The 23,191-nt window shown below is 38.8% G+C and overlaps 2 protein-coding genes across 3 annotated transcripts; both read left to right on the top strand.

Annotated features, from left to right (window-relative positions):
* The first annotated feature begins 5,253 nt into the window (after positions 1 to 5,253).
* Positions 5,254 to 7,553, top strand: LOC122418873 (uncharacterized). Its single transcript, XM_043432961.1, has 2 exons — positions 5,254 to 7,156; positions 7,293 to 7,553. The coding sequence occupies exon 1, from the start codon at positions 5,571 to 5,573 to the stop codon at positions 7,122 to 7,124; it is 1,554 nt and encodes a 517-aa protein (XP_043288896.1). The 5' UTR covers positions 5,254 to 5,570; the 3' UTR covers positions 7,125 to 7,156; positions 7,293 to 7,553.
* A 583-nt stretch (positions 7,554 to 8,136) lies between these two features.
* Positions 8,137 to 18,238, top strand: beta'COP (coatomer subunit beta'). Of its 2 annotated transcripts, XM_043432955.1 has the most exons (8): positions 8,137 to 8,291; positions 8,695 to 9,046; positions 9,533 to 10,471; positions 10,657 to 10,892; positions 11,132 to 12,070; positions 13,159 to 13,446; positions 13,745 to 13,761; positions 17,893 to 18,238. In XM_043432955.1, the coding sequence occupies exons 1-8, from the start codon at positions 8,289 to 8,291 to the stop codon at positions 17,897 to 17,899; spliced, it is 2,781 nt and encodes a 926-aa protein (XP_043288890.1). In that variant the 5' UTR covers positions 8,137 to 8,288; the 3' UTR covers positions 17,900 to 18,238. The 2 variants fall into 2 exon arrangements, with proteins under 2 accessions (XP_043288890.1, XP_043288882.1); XM_043432947.1 differs by lacking the exon at positions 13,745 to 13,761.
* Positions 18,239 to 23,191: the final 4,953 nt, after the last annotated feature.

Here is a 23,191-nt window from a genome sequence, read left to right as displayed (position 1 = left end):
ATTTAAAATTTCGAATTAATAATTCTGACATTAATCTAAAGCGATTATATCTTTAATTAGGGAGTAAAAATCGACCCAATTTAGACACCCATAAAATACGATCCTACGGGCATGATCTACCTTAAGTACGCAAACTTTTGAATGAGCTTCGTCAATTGCTGTTCAATTATTTCCCTCCAACTTTTTAACTTTTATTCTAAAACTCAACGGAAGATATTTCACCGGTCGAACTGTACGTTTTTTTTCGGGATGTCGGTCCGACGAACTTGACTTGTGCGACCTCCACCTTCACAGTGAGATATTCTCCCACTTGATTGCTCTCGGACTACGAAAATCCACGGACCATCATGACGGGAAGAATTTACAAAAAAGAATCGTATTTTAGTGCATTCGAACTTTGTTTCTAAATAAAGGGGATTTACGACTCTTTGCAAAAGGATGAGTTATGGAACGATGATTTGTTTTATTGTTAGTCATGCTGAGTCCGACGTCATGAAATTGCGCCATTATTCGCTCAACCATCGTCCAAACAGATCTTTTAGAAGCAACTACGAAGGGTTCTATGAGCAAAAATTCAGCAGAATTAGCAATTTCTCGTTAAACTCGGAAACGAGTTTGCCACGTGGAAAAACTAGAGTCGAATAAACTTTTGAGATAAAACCTGATTTTTTCGAGGTCGAATTCATTCCGTCCTGGCAATCGTGCAATTAATTATCGCCCCTCCCCCCCGATTACGAATCGGATCCGCCTTTTTTTAACACCAGGCAGTCGATAATTGACGATGAACCAGGTGCAAGAAATTTCGCGGCTGAAAGTTATCACAAAACCTTAAAAGCCAAATGTAGAAGATTTTTTATGAAAAAGGGAAATTATAATCGTCGACTAGAACGTTTGACGGTGGTTTTTTGCTTCGACCCTCAGGTAAACACAGTATGTAAAAAAAAATGTCATTCGCAATTGCTTCGTACAGAAATAACGGAAGAGCCGGTCCAATCAACGAAGATTCGTGGACCGATCGACCTCGGCGAGTCTCCTCGAGTAAATTCTCGTAAACTCTCACCAAAAATTGAAATTGCATCCCCTCGAATTCATGCGTTCTCCTCGTCGTCGGATATACGCGTGTTTATATAATTAAGCGTGTCAACATCCACGAAATTTATTTGCGAAGCATCGTGCTCAAGGTCAATACTCAATTATGTTCCTCGCTGAATCGAGAATAAAGTTTTGGTCACTCGGACAATATAAAAGTATTATCCACCCAATTGGATAAGGTGAACAGAGTGCTTGATAGAAATCGGCATAAAAATCACGTCCTCAAGTGTCCAGCGAGACAAGTTAATTCTCTTCACTTATCGCTTTCGAGGGTCGTCAAGGAAATAAACTCAATTTCATATTTTTCTTACAAACACGCACAGCGATTAAATTGCACTGGATTATCGAATTACGCATTGACCCACAGTTCCGGATATAAATTGCACCGTCAACGTGTGCGATTTCAAAAAAAAATTCAAACCTCGCGCACAATTCAATCCCACGGAATTTCCGGTAACGAATTAAAGTTCCGCTCAAATTATACGATTCGTTCGAATGTTTATGGGAACGTCATTGAATTAAGGTGCCGAGTGTAATTCACGTGAAATTCACCTCATTTTTACTCCTTAAAAAACATTATTTTATTTGTCTCGGCGAGCAGCAGAAAAAAAAGCGTTCACCGGAAACTCGAAGAGATTAAAATGTAACAATAATAATTTAATGAAATTAATCTTCCAAACGAAAGTTGATGTTTGTACCGTTTCAGATGAAACGGTTAATATCATTATGGAAGACCAGCATTATTTTTTTCTTTGAGTAAACGAATAAAGGCTTTCACATCATGAACAAAATTCTTCTTCAAGATTTATAGGTTCAATTACTTTTCCTTTATTTTTAATGCATTGTGCGACAAGAGCTGAAATTTACCTTCGGAATAATTTTCCTCAACTTGTGTATGAAATTTTTGATTGTTTCGATTCATTGAAAAAAGCTGAACAGAATGAAAAACACTCGAAATAAACTCTCTTAGCGCCCGTTCCTCCGAAGGGTCCATGTCCAAATTCTCATACAATTTTTAACTTCGAAAAAAAAACTAAACGTTTTCTGATTCCATACAAAAATAACCGTACCGTTGAGAAAATGTGAAAGATTCACTTCCGGCTGTGAGGCGTCGCAGGGGAATGCAGCTGCTAATTTTTCATCGATCGCGCGATTTTTTATTTTTATTTTGAGTTCGTCAATAGTTTGACAGAGAAATTTCCACAGAATTTTATCGGATTCCATGTTTTAACTGAAAAAAATAGCTCATTGAACCGATCTTTTTCCACTCTGAGGTAGCTTAACCCCTTAAGCCCGAGGAGTTAGCGAAGTATCGCTCCGATATTTTCCATTATGACGAATGGAGCTTTTTTTACAATATAATTTTATGACCGAGTCTTCGACTACGTTGAGCGAATTTGAAAACGTGGGCGGTATCGGTCTCTCGATGGAGTCAAGCTCGTAAAAAAGAGAGAGGAAAAAGGAGAGGTTATCTGTTATGAGCACCAAGACAGTAAATTTCCACAATTGAGGCAAAAATTCCAGTTTATTTGACTAAAATCAAAAATAGATAAATAGAGTCGTGAAAAAATCAACTCTCCATCCTCAGTGCCAACGAAATTCGCTTCCTTTGATATCTCACGTTCCCCTCCACAACTCGGCCGATGGAAATTAGCTGCCACTCTCTTCCTGCACTGTTGTCATGTCACGAATCAACCGGTCGAGTCAACAGAAAGTTAACTCATTCGCTTATCGTTTGCGTAATCAAAAGAGAGGAAAATTATTCACACGATTGATGAAAGAATGGACATTTAAGATTTTGAATTAGCGCCAATCGTCTTACTCATTTTGCTCCGGGCGTTCTTATTTATATCTGGCAAAAATCATTGACTTATCCATGAACATGGAATTTATACGTAACGAGAAAAATGTCATCCTCGCGTTATGCACACGCAGTGAAGTCTCGATCGTCGAGGTCATTTACGTTTGCGGCTCTTCACGATGTGAATTTAAAAGAAGACACGTGATGTCCAGGTCGTTGCAGGAGCGCGGGAGACCAATGAATTAATTTTCATTTCGTCGATACGATCTTCGGTACATTCCACTCGATGTAAGCACGTTATTCTCTTTCTTGAAGTTTTCAGGAAAGAAGGAACGAGAATCGTCGCATTTACTTGACTGCTGTAACGTCGATTCCAATCGTTCCAAGCTTTTCCTGGCGAGGTCCAATCGTTAGCAATCTCTTTCCGTTAAAAGTAAATTTTCTCGCTTCATTTTCTTTTTTTTAGTCACTGACAAACGGCGCCTTATGTTGCGTAATTTCTCACTCGAATTTTCCGCACAACACAATTTTTCTACCACGTTCAATTCCTATTACGATTGGCTCAAATTTAAAATCCTTGCATTCTAACAATTCCCATGATCGTATATGAGAATGTTTCTAATAAACAATTTCATAATTCGATTCATTTGGAAGATGAATTCCTAAATTCATGAAACTTTCGATTCGTTTTTTTCTACGTACGAGTCGCTTATTCATATTTTTTCATCGTAACAACGTCAAGTTACATCCTCGCAAGATTTAGGTCTCCGATTCCCCTCGGCATCGTCTTTCAGTTCAGCAGTTTCAGTAAGAAAGAACGCAAGTATCGTGAACATTTTTCGAAGTGAAAGATGAAGTTGTAATGTGTGTATAATTGGAGGCATATGCGTAGGAAATTAATTAGTGAAGTGAATTACTACTCACATTCGTTAGCAGAGATGGTGAAGGAAAGAAACGGAGTAGAAAATAAAAAGAGTTGGAGACTCGATCGAATCATAACGGGAGTGCTCCGCAAAACCTCCCAGAATTCCATATCGACGATGAATTGTAGCTACTGCTTAAAGCGAGAGTAAAAGTGAATAAAAATATTTGAGCCAATTTTGCCAAAACCAAAACGAATTTGAACATTCTTTTTGTGCTTCGTTCCAACGTTGAACGGAATTTAAAGCATTGACAAAACGTGAGGGTTAAAATTCCAATCGGAATGAAGTTTATTTGAGAAAACAATTTTTTTTTTTTTTTTTTTTTTTTTTTTTTAATTCTACGCTTTGTTTGAACTTTTAAATGTATGAATTTTTCTAATCTCACTTTTAACGATCCCAAAAACAACTACCATTGAATTGCACGAATAAAAATAATTTTCAGATCGACGAAATATAAAATAAGTGAGAGACCAGCACGCCTACGCAAAGGCAACACGCAATGGCAACTAAAAAGCGTCAACGGTGCGTAAGTGCACCGTCGGTTGCATTGGAAAACACGTTGAGAGATTTGGATGGTTGGTTCAGCTGCGGCCATGTTCGACAGTCAACTCTCCTTTATGTCCCGCTCCCGTTCGTCCTTTTCGTCGGTTTCTATCTCGAAATTGGAAAAAAAAAAGAAAGAAACAATTGTCACCAACGAATTTCGGATTAAAGATATACGGACTTTATTTTCGGATTATCTTCCAAAAAAATTGGAATAGAGTTTTGATTTAAGACGGAGGGTACTTCCAAAAAGTGTAAAAACCGATTGCGATCCAAAATTCTGGAAATAATAAATTTGTTCATTAGGAATCGTTTTTTTTTTTATTGTGAATAAAAATGTTTTACAATGAAATATGTAAAATGAAATAATGATTCGAGTCTCGACATATAAATAGACGTGTTGAAAATCGAACATTCGAGTGTGGCTTTTTTAAAAAAGAAATGATGAAATTTGAAAAAGGGCCTCTGCATGAGGGATGAAATGATCCCTCAGAATAAAACATATTTCCAACATATTCTTTGACAACTAAGACGTAAATCAATAAAAATCGAACGAACTGTTAAATATTATTTCTGTCTGATGAGCAATATTCCAACTCGTAATCAACTCAAACTTTTAATTCGTGTGCCTGATGCAGGCTCATGCGAAAACTGATAAACAATGATCCACACGTGCTGTTAAATTATTTATTTAAAATTATGTTCAAGGCCGTATTATCGTACAGAACTCGGTATTCAAGTGCAGAAAAGTTGAACTTTTCACTGGATCGCAATATTCGTGGAAATGATTAGTCATAAAAAAGTAACACCGATTCCTTCCAATCGACAGTGTGCGTTCCAGGAAGGCAAAATATGTTATTGTTCGAATGAGAATTTTCGGTATTAAAAGTTTACTCTTGACTCGATGTTATCCAGTTTTCGTTCGCCAATTGCTTCAACCTTGTTCTGGTTAATTATATAAAACATCGAGCCGACCGCCGGATTCATCCAAGAACTCTCAAGTGATTTCATACGACGATAAAGGACGAAGAGATTATAAAAAAAGGCTTTCTGCAGAAAACAAAATCGATCAGAGTTGTCATCGTTCAGTTACGTTCAGTGACGTATCTTAAAATCCAATAAGAGAATAACGATAAACCTTCGAGCACATAACTGATTTTGATAAAATCCAAATAGCAATCTATCGTTCAGTCCAGAAGTTAATACCTAGAATGTCTTTAACTGCTGATAATTGCAAGGTAGTGTACGTGCGTCTGTTATGGCCGGCCGGACAGCAGACAAATCCAGATATCCTAAAACTCGCAGCAAAATTTAATAGTGAAGAATTTTCTGTTTGGGTCAAGTCTACAAAACGGATGTGCAAGAACACGTCACTATATGCGAACGGTTTAAGAGTTAAGAATGGTGAGTTGTTTCTTCTGGGGCAAAGGCTGAAGACTATTGACTTGAACACTGCTTTAACGAGATTTTATCAATTCATCACATCATCACCGGAGCCAATTTTACTTGTTACCCACTCTTCAGGAATCGAGTTACAACTCCTCTCCAGAACTATTCAAGAAACCACGTCGGCGGATATGTTTAAACGTCTTGTTCTACGTGTTGTCGATACCGTACCGATATTTAAAAAAAAGTTTCCGAGTCTAAAGGGCGAAAGTCAACTTACCCTCGAAGCTTTAATCTCTTATATTACGGGAAGAAGAAAAAAAACCGAAAATATAGCCATGCTGACATCATATCATTTGGACTGCCTGAAATGGCTGGTAACCAGTAACTCCGTATCAGTATCTGAGTTGATTGAGAACAGCGAATCTTGTGAAAATTGGTTACTGAGTTTTCTATATCCATTACCATTATTCCGTAGTGTACTAAATATGAAAGACTTGATCCCACAAATTGGTCATTATACTGTAAAAAAACTAAACAACGCAAATATTTCATTGGCGACATTGAAAGAGTTGTCCCAACAAGATGATCCCGAAATACTCCGAAGATACATTGAAAAACGTTGCGCTGAGAAAACAGGTGAAATAATTTCATCCGAAAGAATATTGGATATATTTAATTTGTTGAATAAATGCCGTCCACATGGGCACGGAGATCATTCACTTAACACAGGGCAGGAAGGATCCGTCGCTAATGAACCGGGTTCATCTATGACACTACACGGAGAACAATACAACGATTATTCACTTCTCAGACAACATGAAGAACTTGTTGATGATCCGGATTCGGTTATGGAAGAACTGGAAGCACCATACGACAGCGATCATTTCCGTGTTAGACAGGAAACACAACGTGCCAACTATTCATCAACCGGAGATCAGGAAAACTCTAGCGATATTTTGGATTTATTGACAGAAGAACAAGGAGAAAGATCCGATTACAATAATTATCCATGGAGTTTCGTGCCGGGAGAACTTGCCCATTCCATGGATTTTCACACAGAAGGACAAGAAACAGTCAACGATAATCCATTCCCTTCCCAATACAATGAGCCTACTATGGACTGGAATTCGTTTGTAGAAGTACAGGAAACCCCAGGTGACGGAACTTATCCATTCACCGGTGAAGAGGAAGAACGCCTCGCTGATGCGTACTCAATGATCGAAGAATCAGGAGCACTATACGACAACGATCACTCACTCACGGACATCAGAGAGAACGAGGAGCAGCCCACGATTATCAATTCCATTAATGATCAGGGTAAAAGGGACCGAGAATTGCTTCAAGAATGGCATGAGAAGTTCGATCCTTTTTACTGAAGGAATTACTGACAGCAATAAGTACGTGATTGGTGAGTTGTTTCGTCGATCATTCAGGTAGTTCATATACGAAACGATTTTCTTAAGAAAGTCTTGAAATTTAAACAGAATTTAAAGGGTAGTTGACTGACAAGCATATCAAATTTTAAAGGCTTCGTCTTATTGCAGATTATTTAGATAAACGTGCTTGATCGTGGAATGATCTACCTTAACACAGTCTAATTAAGAAAAATGTAACAGTACCCAATTTCATAAACAACTTTGACCGATTAATTGACCCGTTTTAAGGAAATTGTCAACATCAAATGTATCGAACGGAAAAAAAAAATACTAAACTACCACTAAAATTCTACTAAAATACTAAAAGAGGTAGGAAAGTAAGAACCATCGTGTCAAATATAACCATTATTATTTATTATTAATTAATTAATTATTATTCATTATTTATTATTATCATTATTATTATTTTATATTATTTATTTGTTTTTATTTATTATATGTATATTTATTATAAATTAATGTAATACAAATAATTAAATTAAAATAAACGATTAATTTACAAATTAAGAAAATTCTGAAGGTTTTGACCATCAATTTTTTTACCTTCCTTAAAAAATTGTGTGAACAGATCCCTCCTGCTGAAAACAAAATGTGAGCGATATCCGAATGGCGATAAAATCAAATGGCCATCCAAGAATTATTGAGCTAAATGAATAATTAATTTCAACTGCATTGATTATACGTAAAAAGATGACAACTCTGTTCGAATAGCGCGCCAAGTTGTCAAACTACTTTATCGACTGAGTGATCAACGCGAAACCTGACGATGCAACAGTCGGTACTTGGATTTGACGAGGATTTAAAAATTTTTGCTATGTTTTTTTCGGTACATAAAATATCTGGAAAAAAAACCTTGTCAATGTATGTAAAATTCTTCTATGATGATTTACACTAAACACGATTCATTAAAATAACAAAAAATGGTTTGTGAGTGAGCGCTGCGGGCGCCATATTTTCCGGAGAGACCGCGACGACAAATATCAGCCACGTCCTTACTTCATGGCAGCGGTGTATCGTTATTGTGTCTCTTCGCATCGGGTGCATTTAAAATTGAGTTTCTAAAGTTTGAAAGGCCAGTGAAGAAAGGAATAAAAAGAGGAAAAAATGGTAAGTTAATTTAGAACGATGATGTATATTGTCAGACGAACGATTATTTGAATAACCGGCACGAAACAATCTTGTGCGATGTCCTGGACGGTTCGTGATGACATTCACAATACATACGCCTAATGTACACGTCAAATAATTCCACTTGTTCGTGTCACATGTTTTTGTTTCCTTAAATTTTTAATTTTCGAATTTATCTGTGTATTATAATTAAAAAGCTCAATTGTTTTATTGTTTTGAGGTTATTTTTTTAGTCCGATGTTTATTTTTCTTGAAGAGGGCGTATGTCCTTTCCAATTGTTTCATTGTGACTCATGTAATTGTTTACACTCGCTTACATCATCTTTTTAAGAAAAAGTCCATTGTTGGACCAATGAAAAATTGATGCCATTTTTTTTGACAGCCTCTGCGATTAGACATCAAACGCAAATTGACCGCAAGGTCCGACAGAGTCAAAAGCGTCGACCTACATCCTACCGAACCATGGATGCTCTGTTCCCTCTATCAGGGCCATGTCAACATCTGGAATCACGAAAGTCAGACACTTGTCAAAACTTTTGAAGTGTGCGACGTTCCTGTGAGAGCAGCAAAATTTGTTACTCGCAAAAATTGGGTCGTAACTGGCTCGGACGATATGCAAGTCAGAGTATTCAATTACAATACTCTTGAACGCGTACATGCTTTTGAAGCTCACAGCGATTATGTCAGATGTATCGCGGTCCATCCCACACAACCCTTCATCCTCACCAGCAGTGGTTAGTACAATTTGTGGTTATTGACTTTACTTATCATTTTACTATTCAATGCATACATTGTGAAAAATGTAAGGGAATGATGATGTAACAAAGTACTTTGTTACGCATCATTTAAATCCAAAAAAGCAAAGAAAATATTTGTTTAGAATTGACATTGTTGGAAAAGAAGAACCGTAGTTGACACTGTCCAATCCTCTGTTTTGATTTTCATTCTCAATGTGTCCTACTGGTAACTTATATTTTTTATATTTCTAGTGATAACCACGGATACTTCAAAATAATATTCATTTATTACATTATTCCAAGACATTTGTATTTTTATTTCGCTTTCCGCAATTTGGTCCAATATAGTTGTGAAATGAATTACCATTTCCCACCAATAAGTATTTTGGTTCTCTAAAATGAAAAACCTTTAGTCCGCGATAAAAAACGAGTAATAATCAATCCACTCATATTTTATTTATTCAAGTTTTCTAATCTTTACAGACGATATGCTTATCAAGTTGTGGAACTGGGAAAAATCGTGGCGCAGTCAACAGGTATTTGATGGTCATACGCACTACGTAATGCAGATAGTGTTCAATCCAAAGGACAATAACACATTTGCAAGTGCGTCACTGGATCGAACAGTCAAAGTTTGGCAGTTGGGTTCGTCGACAGCGAACTTTACATTAGAAGGTCATGAGAAAGGTGTAAATTGCGTGGATTATTATCACGGTGGTGACAAGCCTTATTTGATATCCGGTGCAGACGACAAATACGTCAAGATCTGGGATTATCAGAATAAAACATGCGTACAGACATTGGAAGGACACACTCAGAATATTTCAGCTGTGTGTTTCCATCCTGAGTTGCCGATTGTTTTGACGGGTTCGGAAGATGGTACGGTCCGAATTTGGCACGCTGGAACCTACAGACTGGAGTGCTCGTTGAATTACGGTTTCGAACGAGTGTGGACAATAGCGAGTATGCGAGGTTCGAACAACGTAGCAATCGGTTACGACGAAGGAAGTGTTATGGTCAAAGTTGGTCGTGAAGAACCAGCGGTCTCAATGGATTCGACGGGCGGAAAAATCGTTTGGGCTCGACACAGTGAAATTCAACAAGTCAATCTCAAAGCACTCGGTGAAGAAGCACAAGACGGCGAACGCTTACCACTCGCTGTCAAGGACATGGGCGCTTGCGAAATTTATCCCCAAACCATTCAGCACAATCCAAACGGCAGATTTCTCGTTGTTTGCGGCGATGGGGAATACATTATTTACACCTCGATGGCCCTGAGGAACAAGGCTTTCGGACAAGCTCTTGAATTCGTCTGGGCTTCGGACTCCAGCCAATACGCTGTTCGCGAAAGCTCATCGACTGTTAAAGTTTTCAAAAATTTCAAAGAAAAGAAAACTATTATGCCTGACTTTGGGGTCGATGGTGAGTAAAACAACATTTTTGGTCTTCTGTACTTTATTTCTCTCATTATTATATTTCACTCGAATTTTAGTTAACCAGAAAATGGCGCCGAACAATGTTTCTTCGCGATTTTTTTTTATACGTTTTGCTACGAAATCACGGATTTTGATATTTTGTTCTAAGCTTCTCAATGACTATATTTCCAGCGATCTTTGGTGGATTCATGCTTGGCGTGTCTTCTGGCTCGGGACTCTCGTTCTTCGATTGGGAAACTCTGAAACTCGTACGTCGAATCGATATTCAGCCTACTCACGTATATTGGGCCGAAAATGCTTCTCTCATCGCCCTCGCAACCGCTGATCAGTATTTCATCCTTAAATATCATTCGGATGCTGTCGCAAATGCTTCGGAAAGCGCTGAGGATATTGAAGACGCATTCGAGGTATAAAAAACATAATTTATCACTCTGCTTGCACCGTTCAAATCCGACTGCGGTGCAAAATTTCATGAAGATCTTGAGAATTAAACCGTCGAATAGAAATCAACGGTACTGAGAAAAAAATCTTTGAAATTAGTATTCCCCCGGTTTCTTCAGGACGCCCAATAACTAGCTGAATCAAATTTTTTCTCACCACAAAAATGTTGATAAGCAGATTGACAATATTTGTCAATTTTTTTCAGATGGTAGCAGAAATGAGCGAAGGCGTGAAGACCGGTCTCTGGGTTGGTGACTGTTTCATTTACACGAACAGCGTAAACAGGATAAATTATTTCGTTGGTGGTGAGGTCGTAACGGTGTCGCATCTGGATCGTCCGATGTACTTACTGGGTTACGTGCCCCGCGACAACAGGCTTTATCTCTGCGACAAAGAGCTTGCCGTCGTTTCATATTCGCTACTGCTTTCGGTACTCGAGTATCAGACAGCAGTGATGAGAAAGGATTTCGAAACAGCGGACAGAGTGTTGCCAACAGTGCCGAAGGAGCATCGCACTCGTGTCGCCCATTTCTTAGAGAAGCAAGGCTTCAAGAAACAAGCGCTCGAAGTGTCGACCGATCCTGAGCACAGATTCGAGCTGGCGCTTGCCCTCGGCGACTTGACGACCGCACACACTCTCGCGAACGAGGCGAACAGCCAACAAAAATGGCGTCAACTCGCAACCTTAGCGACGCAACAGGGCAAGCTTCGACTGGCACAAGAATGTCTTCATCACGCCCAAGATTTTGGTGGACTTTTACTACTGGCGACGAGCACCGGAAACTCATCGATGATGGAAAAATTGGGACAGACTGCCGACGAGGCTGGCAAAAACAACATCTCTTTCCTCTCGCATTTCCTCCTCAGCGACGTCGACAAATGCCTAGAAATATTGATCAAAACCGACAGAGTACCCGAAGCCGCTTTCTTCGCTCGTGCTTACGCACCTAGCAAAATTTCGTACGTCGTCAAATTGTGGAAAGAAAAATTATCGGCCGTCAGCGAAAAAGCTGGACAGAGCTTGGCCGATCCTGAACAATATGAAAATCTCTTCCCCGGTTACAGGGAAGCTCTCAAAGTTGAACAATTTCTACGGGAAGAGAACAAAAAGAAAATCCCTGCTTCTGCTTTCCCCACGCTCCAGGTAAACATTGTCCCTTTTCGGCTGTTCTAAAGTTCAAGATTTCTCAATCCACCGAAAATTCAGTCATATTATTAATCCCGTGAGTTCTTCGCGTCATATAAAAAAACGATCGAAAAATTGATTTACCGAATTTAAAAGGGAGAAAGGTTCGTCGCGGGTATTCCCAACGTTAAAATCGATCGAGCGTCTCAATATCGAAGATTACAAACGTTTTCAGATAAACGCGTACGAAATTCTCAAAGTAACTTTATCCATATTCCACGTATCGCAAACTCAATTACAAACAAATATATTTTCCATTGTATTACCAATAAATAATGATTTATTTGTCACTTGGGGATAGAAGCATAACGAAAAATCGATTTGATAATAACGCAGCGATTGTCATCGAGCCGGGTTACGATAGAATTAATAATTCCACGCCACCGATCCGCTTGTGCCGATTACTTCTGATAGCTAACAGCAAAAAAAGGGAAATAAGCAGTCGCGATACTGACTTCGAGTGTATGTTTGTGTATTTTGATCGTTTTGACTGAACAAATCTCTATTCGCACGGGCGATGAAAGCAACTGAGAGGAGTATCGGCCGGAGATTGAAGTTCTATTTTTTATGATGATTGCGCGACGATAAACTGGATATCGTATTTATGTAGTACAAATCATCTTGCTGAGACTATTCCATTATAACCGTACCAATCGAAACTGCGATCTGAAGCCATGAATATAATAACAATAGCTGGCTGAGCGTGCAAGCTTTTAATGTTAGTAAAGTATTGTTATGTTTTTTTTCTTCGCTCCTCCATACTCGCTCATAATCACATCGTTAAAAATGAACATTCTGTCACGCGTGTTAGAGATAATAGAGCGATCGTACTAGTACCATTAAATTATATTTATAGGCGAGCAAAAGGAAGGCCCGTGAAATGTGAAAAAAAAATTATTAATTGGAACGAATCTTTGGTCTTTTGTCAGCCTAATTACCGTACAATTAACGTTTTCGATTTTCCAATTAAATCTTAACGAAAAACAATTTATTTTTGAGAGTGTCTAGAAAAAAATGTTTGAATTTCATTTATTGCGTGCTTCCAGCCAAACACCGAGCGAAAACCCATGGAAGAAATGCTGGCGGCTGAAAAATTGGGAAGCTTCGTACCAACGGAAAAAGAATGTCCAGGCGTCGCTGAAAATCCGAGCGACGAAACGAGTGATTTACTGACAAAGAGACTGGAAAATTTGGGAATAAATCAATCAGCTCCTCCCACTATTTCTAATCCGGCGGAGAAAAATACGAGACAGCGAAGCACATCGAGACCACTGACCATGGACGAGGATGATTTAGAATTGGACCTTGAGCTCGACGAGAACATTGACACTACCGTGAGTTTTTGTTTACCTGATTGTGGCTCATGGATATTGACATATAATCGAATGATATTTTTTCACAACCCTGTCACCACGATCCCAAATTTTCCTGACAAAACTTCTGGAACGAAGGAAATCGGAGCACCTCGCCAAATTCCTCTCCCCACCTCAGCCATCCGCTTCGATAAAAAATAGTTATAAAACGAAGTGGAGGGAAACATTTTCATTCAGGGGAGAAAAAAGAATATTTGTTCTACTTGATAAATATTTCTGTTTCATGAATTTATTGTTTGTTTGCATGCTTTCGCAAAAGGTTTTCTCGATACGAAAGTAAGTAGGAGATCGCCTAAAAACAACGAAAAGAGTGAGTCGGAGTCGAGAGTTTCTGTCGTCCCCATCCAACATAAATTCCTCGCTACAATTTCATTCTTCAACTTATCTGGAGCCCATTTATCTGGGAAAAACTGAAGCTTCGGATCTTTTTCACTCGCAGAGGCAAGAAGGCATCGTGTGTATTTCGAACTCCAGCTGACGAAAAAAAATTGGAGGAATATGAAATGAAAAATCGTTGATCAAGTCTCGTGAAACGTTACTTCCTAAAAAACAATGCACTGATTTGAGAGATCTGGCAATTGGAAGATGCTTTTGTTTCATCCGACTACAAATGATATCAAAAGTAACTCCAGGAGGGTATTAAATTGCTAAAATAAAGCGTAACGCGGAAAGAGCTGGGTTGAGCAGGTATACAAGCTCAGGACGTACGCCAACGATACACTCAATACCCTGATCCGTGCGTATAAGCTCCGCGATAATCCACGGGAGCTCGTATAAGCTCGTAAAATCTAAAGAGCGCGAAAGCGAACAAGAGAAATAAAGATATTGGACGTCCATCAGCCGCAGAGAAATATTATTTAACGGCTTGAGTAAGAAGAGTAGCGTCGTATCGTAATGAATTTCACGTCGTTGGAATCCAAATACTTTTTTTTTATTTTCATTTCATTCTCGATTTTGGCAGTTTGTCAAACCTCGGGGCTTCGATTAGTGGTTTGAAAACGCCGATATAAAAACCGAATGATTTTCCGAATAAAATGTGAGCCGATAGGATCGGATGAAATGCAGAAAAGTGCGTTTTCACAGTCGATTTTTTGCTGGTTGAAAAAAAACTGAACTTTTATAAAACGTGAGGACGGAAAGGGGAGTTTTCAGTATCCCGTGATCGAATCATCAAAAACGAAGCACTCTGCAAAGTTTTGGAAACATAAATTTTATTTTTAAAACAGTTGAAATGGAAATAATCTGTGACCATAACAAACTGTTAATCGTACGATGACAAAAAGTTTGTTTGCGCAAATGGCTGCGAAAATAAAACAGATTATCGAGAGACAAAATCGGCGAGCGGCGAACGAACGATTTATGTCAACAAACATTTTCAACCCCCAACGAGGAAAGTCCGGGACAGCGAAACTTCGTGAAATCAAAGGCCCGGAGAAACTGCTATGAAATAAGAAATATTTGCTGCAAGTTTAAGTCGGAAAGCGCAGACAAAATGATGGCGAGAAACGGCTCGACTCGTGATCGCCCGAGTCTGACTTTTAGGAAGCTTTTTCTTCAATTTTTTTTTTTTTTTTTTGCTTCAGAGGTCTAGTATACTGTTTTGATTTTTGTTCAAGCAGTGTCGCGTTACATATTTACGTTTGAGTCGGTGGGCTCGAAAAGTTTCCTTTTCCTGGCTTTCTACGTGTTTTCTTTTTGTTTTAACGAGGAAGTCGAGAAGATAAACACAACGAGAAAAAGAGAGAGAGCAACCCCAGAGAAAGAGAGAGAGCGAGAAAGAAAACGGAGTAAAGTCGTGACGAGACGCAGGTCTGCGTAGAGCGAACGATATCCCGGATTACGACGTCGGTGCGCCGGATTGTTATGGCAACAAGGCTGTAAACAAAATGCAGCGTGACTGCTCGCGAGTAAACAAGCCCCCGAGGGGGCTTGCAAAAAGCTCGGAGCTGAGCGCCCGGTGGTTCGCGCGCGCCTCCCCCCCCCCCCCCCCTATCTCGCTCGCCCCCTCTCATTTTCTCTCTCTTTTTCTCCCTCCCCATTTGTACCGGTCAAACGCTTCAACGGTAATAAATACCCCTATTGATTTTCAATGACCATATAATCCTGTGCATATAGACTCCACATTGGAATTTCCACATGAATGTTAATGTAGCAAAAATACAATGTGATCTCGAGAGCTATCGAACGGCTTGAGACGATGATAAACTCGGGGAAATCCGATGACTCTTTGCCAGATATTACAGGATCACACTTCGTTTGTTTGATTTCAACAAATTTCCTTCACTCACTGTCATCATCGGAAATGTTTTTACCTCGATTCTGAAGCAAAGGAATCATTTTTATTCCAATCGTACGATGCAAAGTCGAGTAACTTTTTTTCTCATTCACGATCTTTCAGATCTGTTGCGAATCTAATGGAAATCGAAAATCCCAATTTTGAAAGTTGAAATTTAAAAATGTGCTGGAAATATACACCGTCCATGTATTCCCAAAATTATTATAGGATCTACCGTCCAATTGTCGAGAAAACAATTAACGAAAATCACATTTTTTAAGGGTTGTACACGGGCTCTCATGGCAAGCACACTCCCTGCCCAACGATTTGGATTTAATGAAATGGGGTTCTCCCAACTTAAGAGGATGGATCAGTCGGTATTTCGCAACCGTGAGTGCGAGAGAGATAGCTGCAAATTTCGAAATCAAAATTCTTTGACACAGTTTGACCGATTAAAAAACGGCTCTGTCAGTCGATTTTTGCCATCGTTCTGCGTAGGCTGACAAAGCCTTTTTTTAATCGGTCAAACCGTGTCAGAGAATTTCAATTTCAAAAATTCCAAGTGAGGTTAGTCGACTGATCCATACTCTTAAGGTATTTTACGGCCCTTTCGCAGGGCTGTATTTTTTGGTGTCGCAAACTAGGGCACTCGAAATTTGGACTGATTCCTAACCTCTGAGAAGTCGGCTTCTGCCATTTTTCCAACTTCTATCGTTGATATATTTTTTAAACATTCGATAACCCTTTATTTTTATCGTTGCTATGGATTCCTTACATTTTTTTCTATTCGTGAGACAGTTTGTATCAGGAATTTAGAGTTATTCAGTGTACGAATTATTTAATAGAAATGTGGTGATGACGGATTCTCCATAAGCTCCCGTAGAAATTTTACGATTTTTAACATTTTAATTCTTCATTAAATGATCGATAACCTCACCTGAAATCTCGCCAATCTTATTTGGATGCAGTTGTACTTAACTGTAAATTAAAATCAATTTTTTGTAGGGATTTCGGGTTCGTGAAAAGAATACCTTAAGGAGGGTGGCTAGCGACGATACAATGTTGCCATGCTAAACCATCTTAAATACATAAAAAATTTCAAAATTATAAGATTTAATAAAATTTGGTGAACATATTCTTTAGTGCCAAATTTGACAATACAAATTTTTAAAGATTTTCCTTCTGTACAGTTATCGAGTAATTGAGCACTAAAGTTCACGTGTATAAGCATAGCGTTTCCATTTGTATAGGTATACATTCCGGGCATAAGAAATCTGCTTTAATGCGTAATTACTCGATAACTAAATAGAAGAAAATTTTGAAAAAATTTGTGTTTTCGCACTTGATGTTGAAGAACATTATCACCAAATTTCTTAATATTTAGACTTCTGTACCGAAACTCCTTAAAGAGCCCAAAACGAGAATAAGAAAATACAATGTTTTTATGACACTGAAGTTTGCAACGTTGGAGTCCAACGAAATGATTTTAAAAAAAGCCTCCAATAATTCCAGTAGTTCTCCAATTTCGTTCCCTTTCGAATTTACGTAGTTTTTCAAGCTACATCGATATTTCGTGAAATAAAAAAATTGGCCAATGTCAAATGTTTTTTTCCTTCATTTCGTTGGTCTCTAACGTTGTAAACTTCAGCGTTGTATGTTTTTCGATATCAACGGGTGTATTGAGAAAGCCTTGTTGCCGGTGAAAATCACTTGGGAATGGAAAAAGAAAAACACTTAGCAGAGGTTTAACGAGTGATGACGCCACAAACTGTGGAAGGTTTGACAAGACGATGAGCCAGCTGGTTTAAAATATATGCATACGCGTATAAATAAAAAATGGCTGTTGTCACATTTTGCTTGGCGATTTTACTACAAAAGTATTTAAACCGCTATCATAATATTAAAAATTGATTAATTTCAGCAAATAAGTTACGCATAATTTGAATAATTGTGAAAATAAATAATAATTGTTTCTTCGATCACGAAAAGAGCAAAAAGTTGCTATTTTGAATCACAAGTAACGCATGGTCCTCCTTAATTGTTTGAAAAAGTTGAAATATTTGAATAGAACAAATGTAAATGGCAAATTAACGTAAACGATACGACATAATTTGATTCTCATGTTGTTACAGGACGTAAACTTGGACGACGATCTTCTGGAAGAGGATTAACCAACGAAGCCGAAAAAATACGAATCACGAGAGTAGGGGAGAGAGAGAGAAAATTTGTATATCATTAAACCATCGGTCATTCCTCAGAAGCACTATAAAAGTCGCATGAGTATTACGAGTTATGAAATCGAATATGAAATTAACATTTTTATCGTGATAGAATAATATCGTGAAGAAAATCGTTGAAATGAGAGAATAAGAAAAGGGTAGAAGAGAGAGGGCCATTTTCTCACGAGTTAAGCACCGATGTATACCGAGGGCTAAATATATATTGTTAATATAAGAATAAACCCTGGAACGTCACCGATGTCCAGAAGTTGTTTCTATTACTGAACATTCCCTTCATTATTCCTCGATCCGCAACTGATTTTTATCGTTCCCTCCCTTTATTTTTATTTTTACAAAATCAACGAAATATCACGAGTTTCCTCAATTTTTTTCACCCTCGCGAAGAAGCAACGCGAAGTCAGTAATAAACGTCACATTTTACGTGCACAACCAACCTCACTGATTTACACATCGAGGCTCGTGTTTTTAAGTATTTTTCAACACAACTCGTCACTCCTGACACACGTTCGCACCCACACACCTGAATAATATTTGTAAAATAGTACTCGGTGTAGACGATTAACATCGAAGCAGGCGGGCAAGCGCAGTGTCTCTGTTTTTGAAACATCCACGTATGTAAATATAAACTCTCGGATGAACGAACAAAGATATAGCGGAGCTTGGCGAGTGTAAAAAACTGATACGGGAAGAGCACCGTATGCGTGTCTTTAGCCGACTTTGCTACGTCGCACGTCTCAGCTTTTCTTCACCGCAACTCTTCACGGACTTGTCCACGAGCAACGCGAGTCCTTGCTCCGAGCTATCCGCGCGCAGCTGGCCTCGTTCACACGATCCCGTGATGTACTTTTGTCGCAGTACGAGAGATACCAGACCTCCGGCAATACGACACTTTTGCAGTTACCATATGCATAAACACACGTGGATTATTACCTCCGTACACTCATCTGTATCGTCGTTGCTTCAAAACACTTCGAAAATGCATTTTTCGTCAGATTCGTACCGCCTCGCTTCTACGCTGCTCACTTCCGTGGTATTAGACAGAATTTCTTCTCTTGCGACGTCCGAAGGCACTCTAGCTCTTTTTACGAGCAAAACAGTTCACGAAAGCGTGTTTATTCTTTAATTTTGAGGATTTATAAATATTTACATATTATTATATCTGGGGAGGGAAATATTCCGTGAATGCTGAAATTTAATTGAAAAAAACATTCATTTTCTAAAATTTTCATAATTCTTACGGATCAGAAAACTGTTCGTTTTCATAAAAACAAAGCACCTCGAAGCGTGACTTTTTTTTCAAGCCGTTTTGTAGGTTAATTCCAATTTGCATTTGCTTTTGAAAAGCGCATGAAATTGATTCGGATTTTGTTCAGTCGTGACCAACTTTCGTGACGTGATTTCAGCGAGAAAAATGCCAAATTTTATTCCGAGGGATTTTCCGTTTGAGCTCGTTTTGGGTTCAACGAACCGTTACTTGATATCCACACGAAGTCCAATATCACGAATTTGGGGAAATTTCAAAGCTTACGTGAAAATCACATCGACCAATCCGACCAATCCACAGATCCTACCATATATGGTTACACTTATTCGAAGTGCGATACGCGGAGGAGTTTCAACTTGGTTTGAAGCTTCGAAAAGAATGTGAAAGAAAAAATAAGATTTATAAAGCTGCTTGTAAAGCCTTATAAATTCACTCGTGTTTTATGGAGTCGTTTCGAAGATGCAAAATATGGACGCTCCGCTAGTTTAATGGTACTTGAAATATGTTGCTGACATTTTGTTAAGAACACTTTGAGGCAATAATCCTGTTGCTCGAGTATCCAGGCTAAAAAAAAACACTTTATGCTAGTTTAATGAACATTCGTTAACGTGTCCTACAAGTATTCGTCAATGTGGTCTAAAAATTTTGAGGTTATTTTGTTCGATGCTTTTTTCCAATTTTTATTATCTTTTCATAACCTCAAAAACTTCTAACAATTTTTACGGAAAATATTGGGAAAACAGTTGATATTAATTGTGAAAAAAAAATACAAAAGAATATTGCCAACGTTCTCTGAATCGAGATTTCCTGAACGATGAAAATCGTCCTCGAGTGCCCGAAAGGAAATGCGGATAAGCTTCGAAACGGCGAACAAAGAGCGGGAGAGACGCGCGACAGAACGAAACTCGGAGCTCGACATATAAATATAGACATCGCACTTGGTATCTTGTATACGAGGTGAAGTGGTGAAGAGCGATATAAGAAACTGGGCAAGCGTCGACGTGCCTCCTGTCAGCACTTTTGAGCCTCTCAGCTTTGTGGCACGTGCCCCAGTCGATGATCACTCGACGAAGAGAGAGGGAGAGTAAGGAAGATTGAAGAAAGGACGAGTAACTTTGTGATTTCTGTCCTAGCTCAACTTTCTCTCTTTTTTTCGTCCGGAAACCGAGAACTGCTTCGTCGAACAGATATGTTAGGAGCTAATGAGTCATTAGCCAAATGACTTACCGTCCGTCCGCGCTGGTAAAATTGCTGACTTTTGAAAAACTTATCGTACAAGCGTCGATGAGAAATTCCATAGCGGGATTGAAAGTCGAATCTTTAGGTTATGATCGCTCGATGCTCATCATCGCGATGAATTCATAACCTATAAGAAAATACAAAATTCCGCCACGGTCTGAACAAAAAAAAATGGGTTTCGGAATGAAAACCATCTCATGGCACTGAAGGTGTGTATTTTTGGGTTGAAAGGCTCAAATAAACTGAGATTTCGAACTGATGGAGCTTTACGAAAAATTCGGGGTTTAACCGCGACGCGAAAATCGCAGTTCGAGAAAAAGGGGAGAGAACTGAACTCGTGTCAAGAAAATCCTTTTATTATTTCTATAGAGTTCTTTATTGCCGATGGTCACAACACAAACAATTTTTTTCGATATATACAAATAAAACATTGACTTGGGTCGCAGTGTTACGAGTTGTTCAAAACCCTCTGACCGCTCGAGCGAAGTTAGTTTGTCCGTTTCGTACGAGTAACGAGTGAGTTGATAGCAAAGTGACTAATGTTGCTGAATAAAAGTCTGGCATGTCCAGAGCAATGTAACAATTAAATACAGCGTGAGAGAAAGCACAAGAAAGAGAGAACGAGTCATTTGGAGCTTGATGCAAACGCTGTTACGAGCCACCCACGAATTTATAAGACGTTTAGTTTCACAGAGGGCGACAAGTGGTGCGCCTTCGCGGTGACGGCCAAAAAAGAAACGTCGAGCGTCGCAAGCAAAACGATTAAGTCGGAGGATTTTCGTGTCTCCCCGTATACTCGAATGTTTAAAAGTAAAAGAAAAATCGTTGAACGATACGAGAGAGAGTGAGGGAGAGGGAACAGTGACACGATATAGTTGAAGAACCGAATGAACCTCTTTCCAAAATAGAAATAGCCACCCGAGAGTTTTCTACGTTCGTGTGTATCTGTGCGTGACACTGGCTACAAATTGCTCGCGTCATTGCTCCTCGCTCGATCTACACTCTCGAGAAACAAACTTTTCGTTCTCGTGAAGCGATCCTCCGGAGAGAAATCTCAAGAGAACAACGTATAGTGGCGTCGAGAGACGAGGATTAAATAGCGTCAGGGACTCGTAAAATCACTGAAATACTCTATCCAACGTAATTATAAGTAATTCTCGTCGACAAGACTCGGAGGTGTCAGCTGATTGAAAGGATTTTCCGACGACGAGGAAATAGTCTGTGTCGAATGCCGTACGAACATTATTCATCGCACCGATGACGATTCGAAACATTTTCTGACGATCACACAACAATCGGATTTTCGTACGTTTCCAGAGCCGCTTCAACCGTTTTCTTTCGTAACGAGCTTTTGCAGAGGCACAAAACTATTTTTTGGAAAAATTCTTGGGATCGAGTGGGTGGTTTTTCAAATTTTTGGTAAATACACGGGCCCAAACAATCGACAGTATCTCCGTCTCGATGAAACAAATTTAGTCAGTTATAGGTTATGTTTTGGAAGCGATATTAAAAATGACCTTGAAGTTAGTAACGGAACGAAAAAAAAAAAAATTATAATTCTCCAAATGTTCATTTCACGACTCATTTGTTCAGGATGGAAAACTACGAATTGAAGATTTGCGAAGGCACGAAATTGGAGAATTGAAAATTGTTTTTTTTTTTTTCGTACACTTCGTTGGACTCGAACGCTGCAAACTTCAGCGTCATGCGAAAAACGTGAGCAGTCAAGATGGCCGGTCCGTTTCCTACGTTACTTAGAAACTCGACAAAATTGTTTTCGATTTTTTTCCAAAACAACTTGTTGAAAATCGCAAAAACAAGTGTACTTGTCAAAAGATAAAAGAGCAAATAATGATTTGCGTGTGCACAGAAGCAAGTTATTGCAAACACGGAGAAAAAAAAATCCGAAACACCAGAGAGATTCGACGATGAACTTCATAAATTCTGTTTGCACGATTCTAAGATCGAGTAGATATTTTTTATTGTGACTTTTATCGAAATGCTACGTAATTTCGCGTGATCTCGATCAAACACACGAACCTCGAATAAAGAGAATCCCAATAAAACAAAGTTTATTTTATTATTGAAATATAAATCGCACTAAAAACAAAAATAAAATATATTGATCGATTGAGAAAACAAATCAACGAAATCGATAAATTTTCTCTCCCGCGGGGTCAGTGTTAAAAAAAGTTGTTTACACGATTAAGCTCGATGTTTAAAAAATACGAGATCTCACAATTTAAGAGGGAGGCAGGCTCCTTAAACGAAGTATTTATTCGTAAATGTGTACATGTATATGTATATGTATATAAATTTTACACCAGTTTCTTGGGGCTAGACGAAGTTATATCGTTATGACATCCGTGGCACAAGCGGCAGCAAAACTTCGTGAGCAAACAAATAACTTCCTGCCGTTAACTCGCCGCCGCAGTTATTTTATAATATACACGTATGCGTCCGTGTGTCTATATGCATGGTTGTGTTTGTATGTACGCGAGCCACGTCCAGCGAACTCTTCATCCTTCTCCTCATTCCATACGAAGCAAAACCAAGCGTGCTTTTCTCTCCGTGATTCGGCCATTGGGGTTATTTATGTCCGGTTTTATGGCCAGGAGTCAACCGTGGCAGAGAACAGAGAAGTCTCTGTTGCGTGTGAAACACCTCGAACTATGGTGACCATATTAA

The sequence above is a fragment of the Venturia canescens genome, chromosome 1 (genome assembly GCF_019457755.1).
Source record: "Venturia canescens isolate UGA chromosome 1, ASM1945775v1, whole genome shotgun sequence".
NCBI classification, from domain to species: Eukaryota; Metazoa; Arthropoda; class Insecta; order Hymenoptera; family Ichneumonidae; genus Venturia; species Venturia canescens.
Note: the sequence above shows the minus strand (reverse complement) of the source record. Positions and strands in the feature narration are given on the sequence as shown.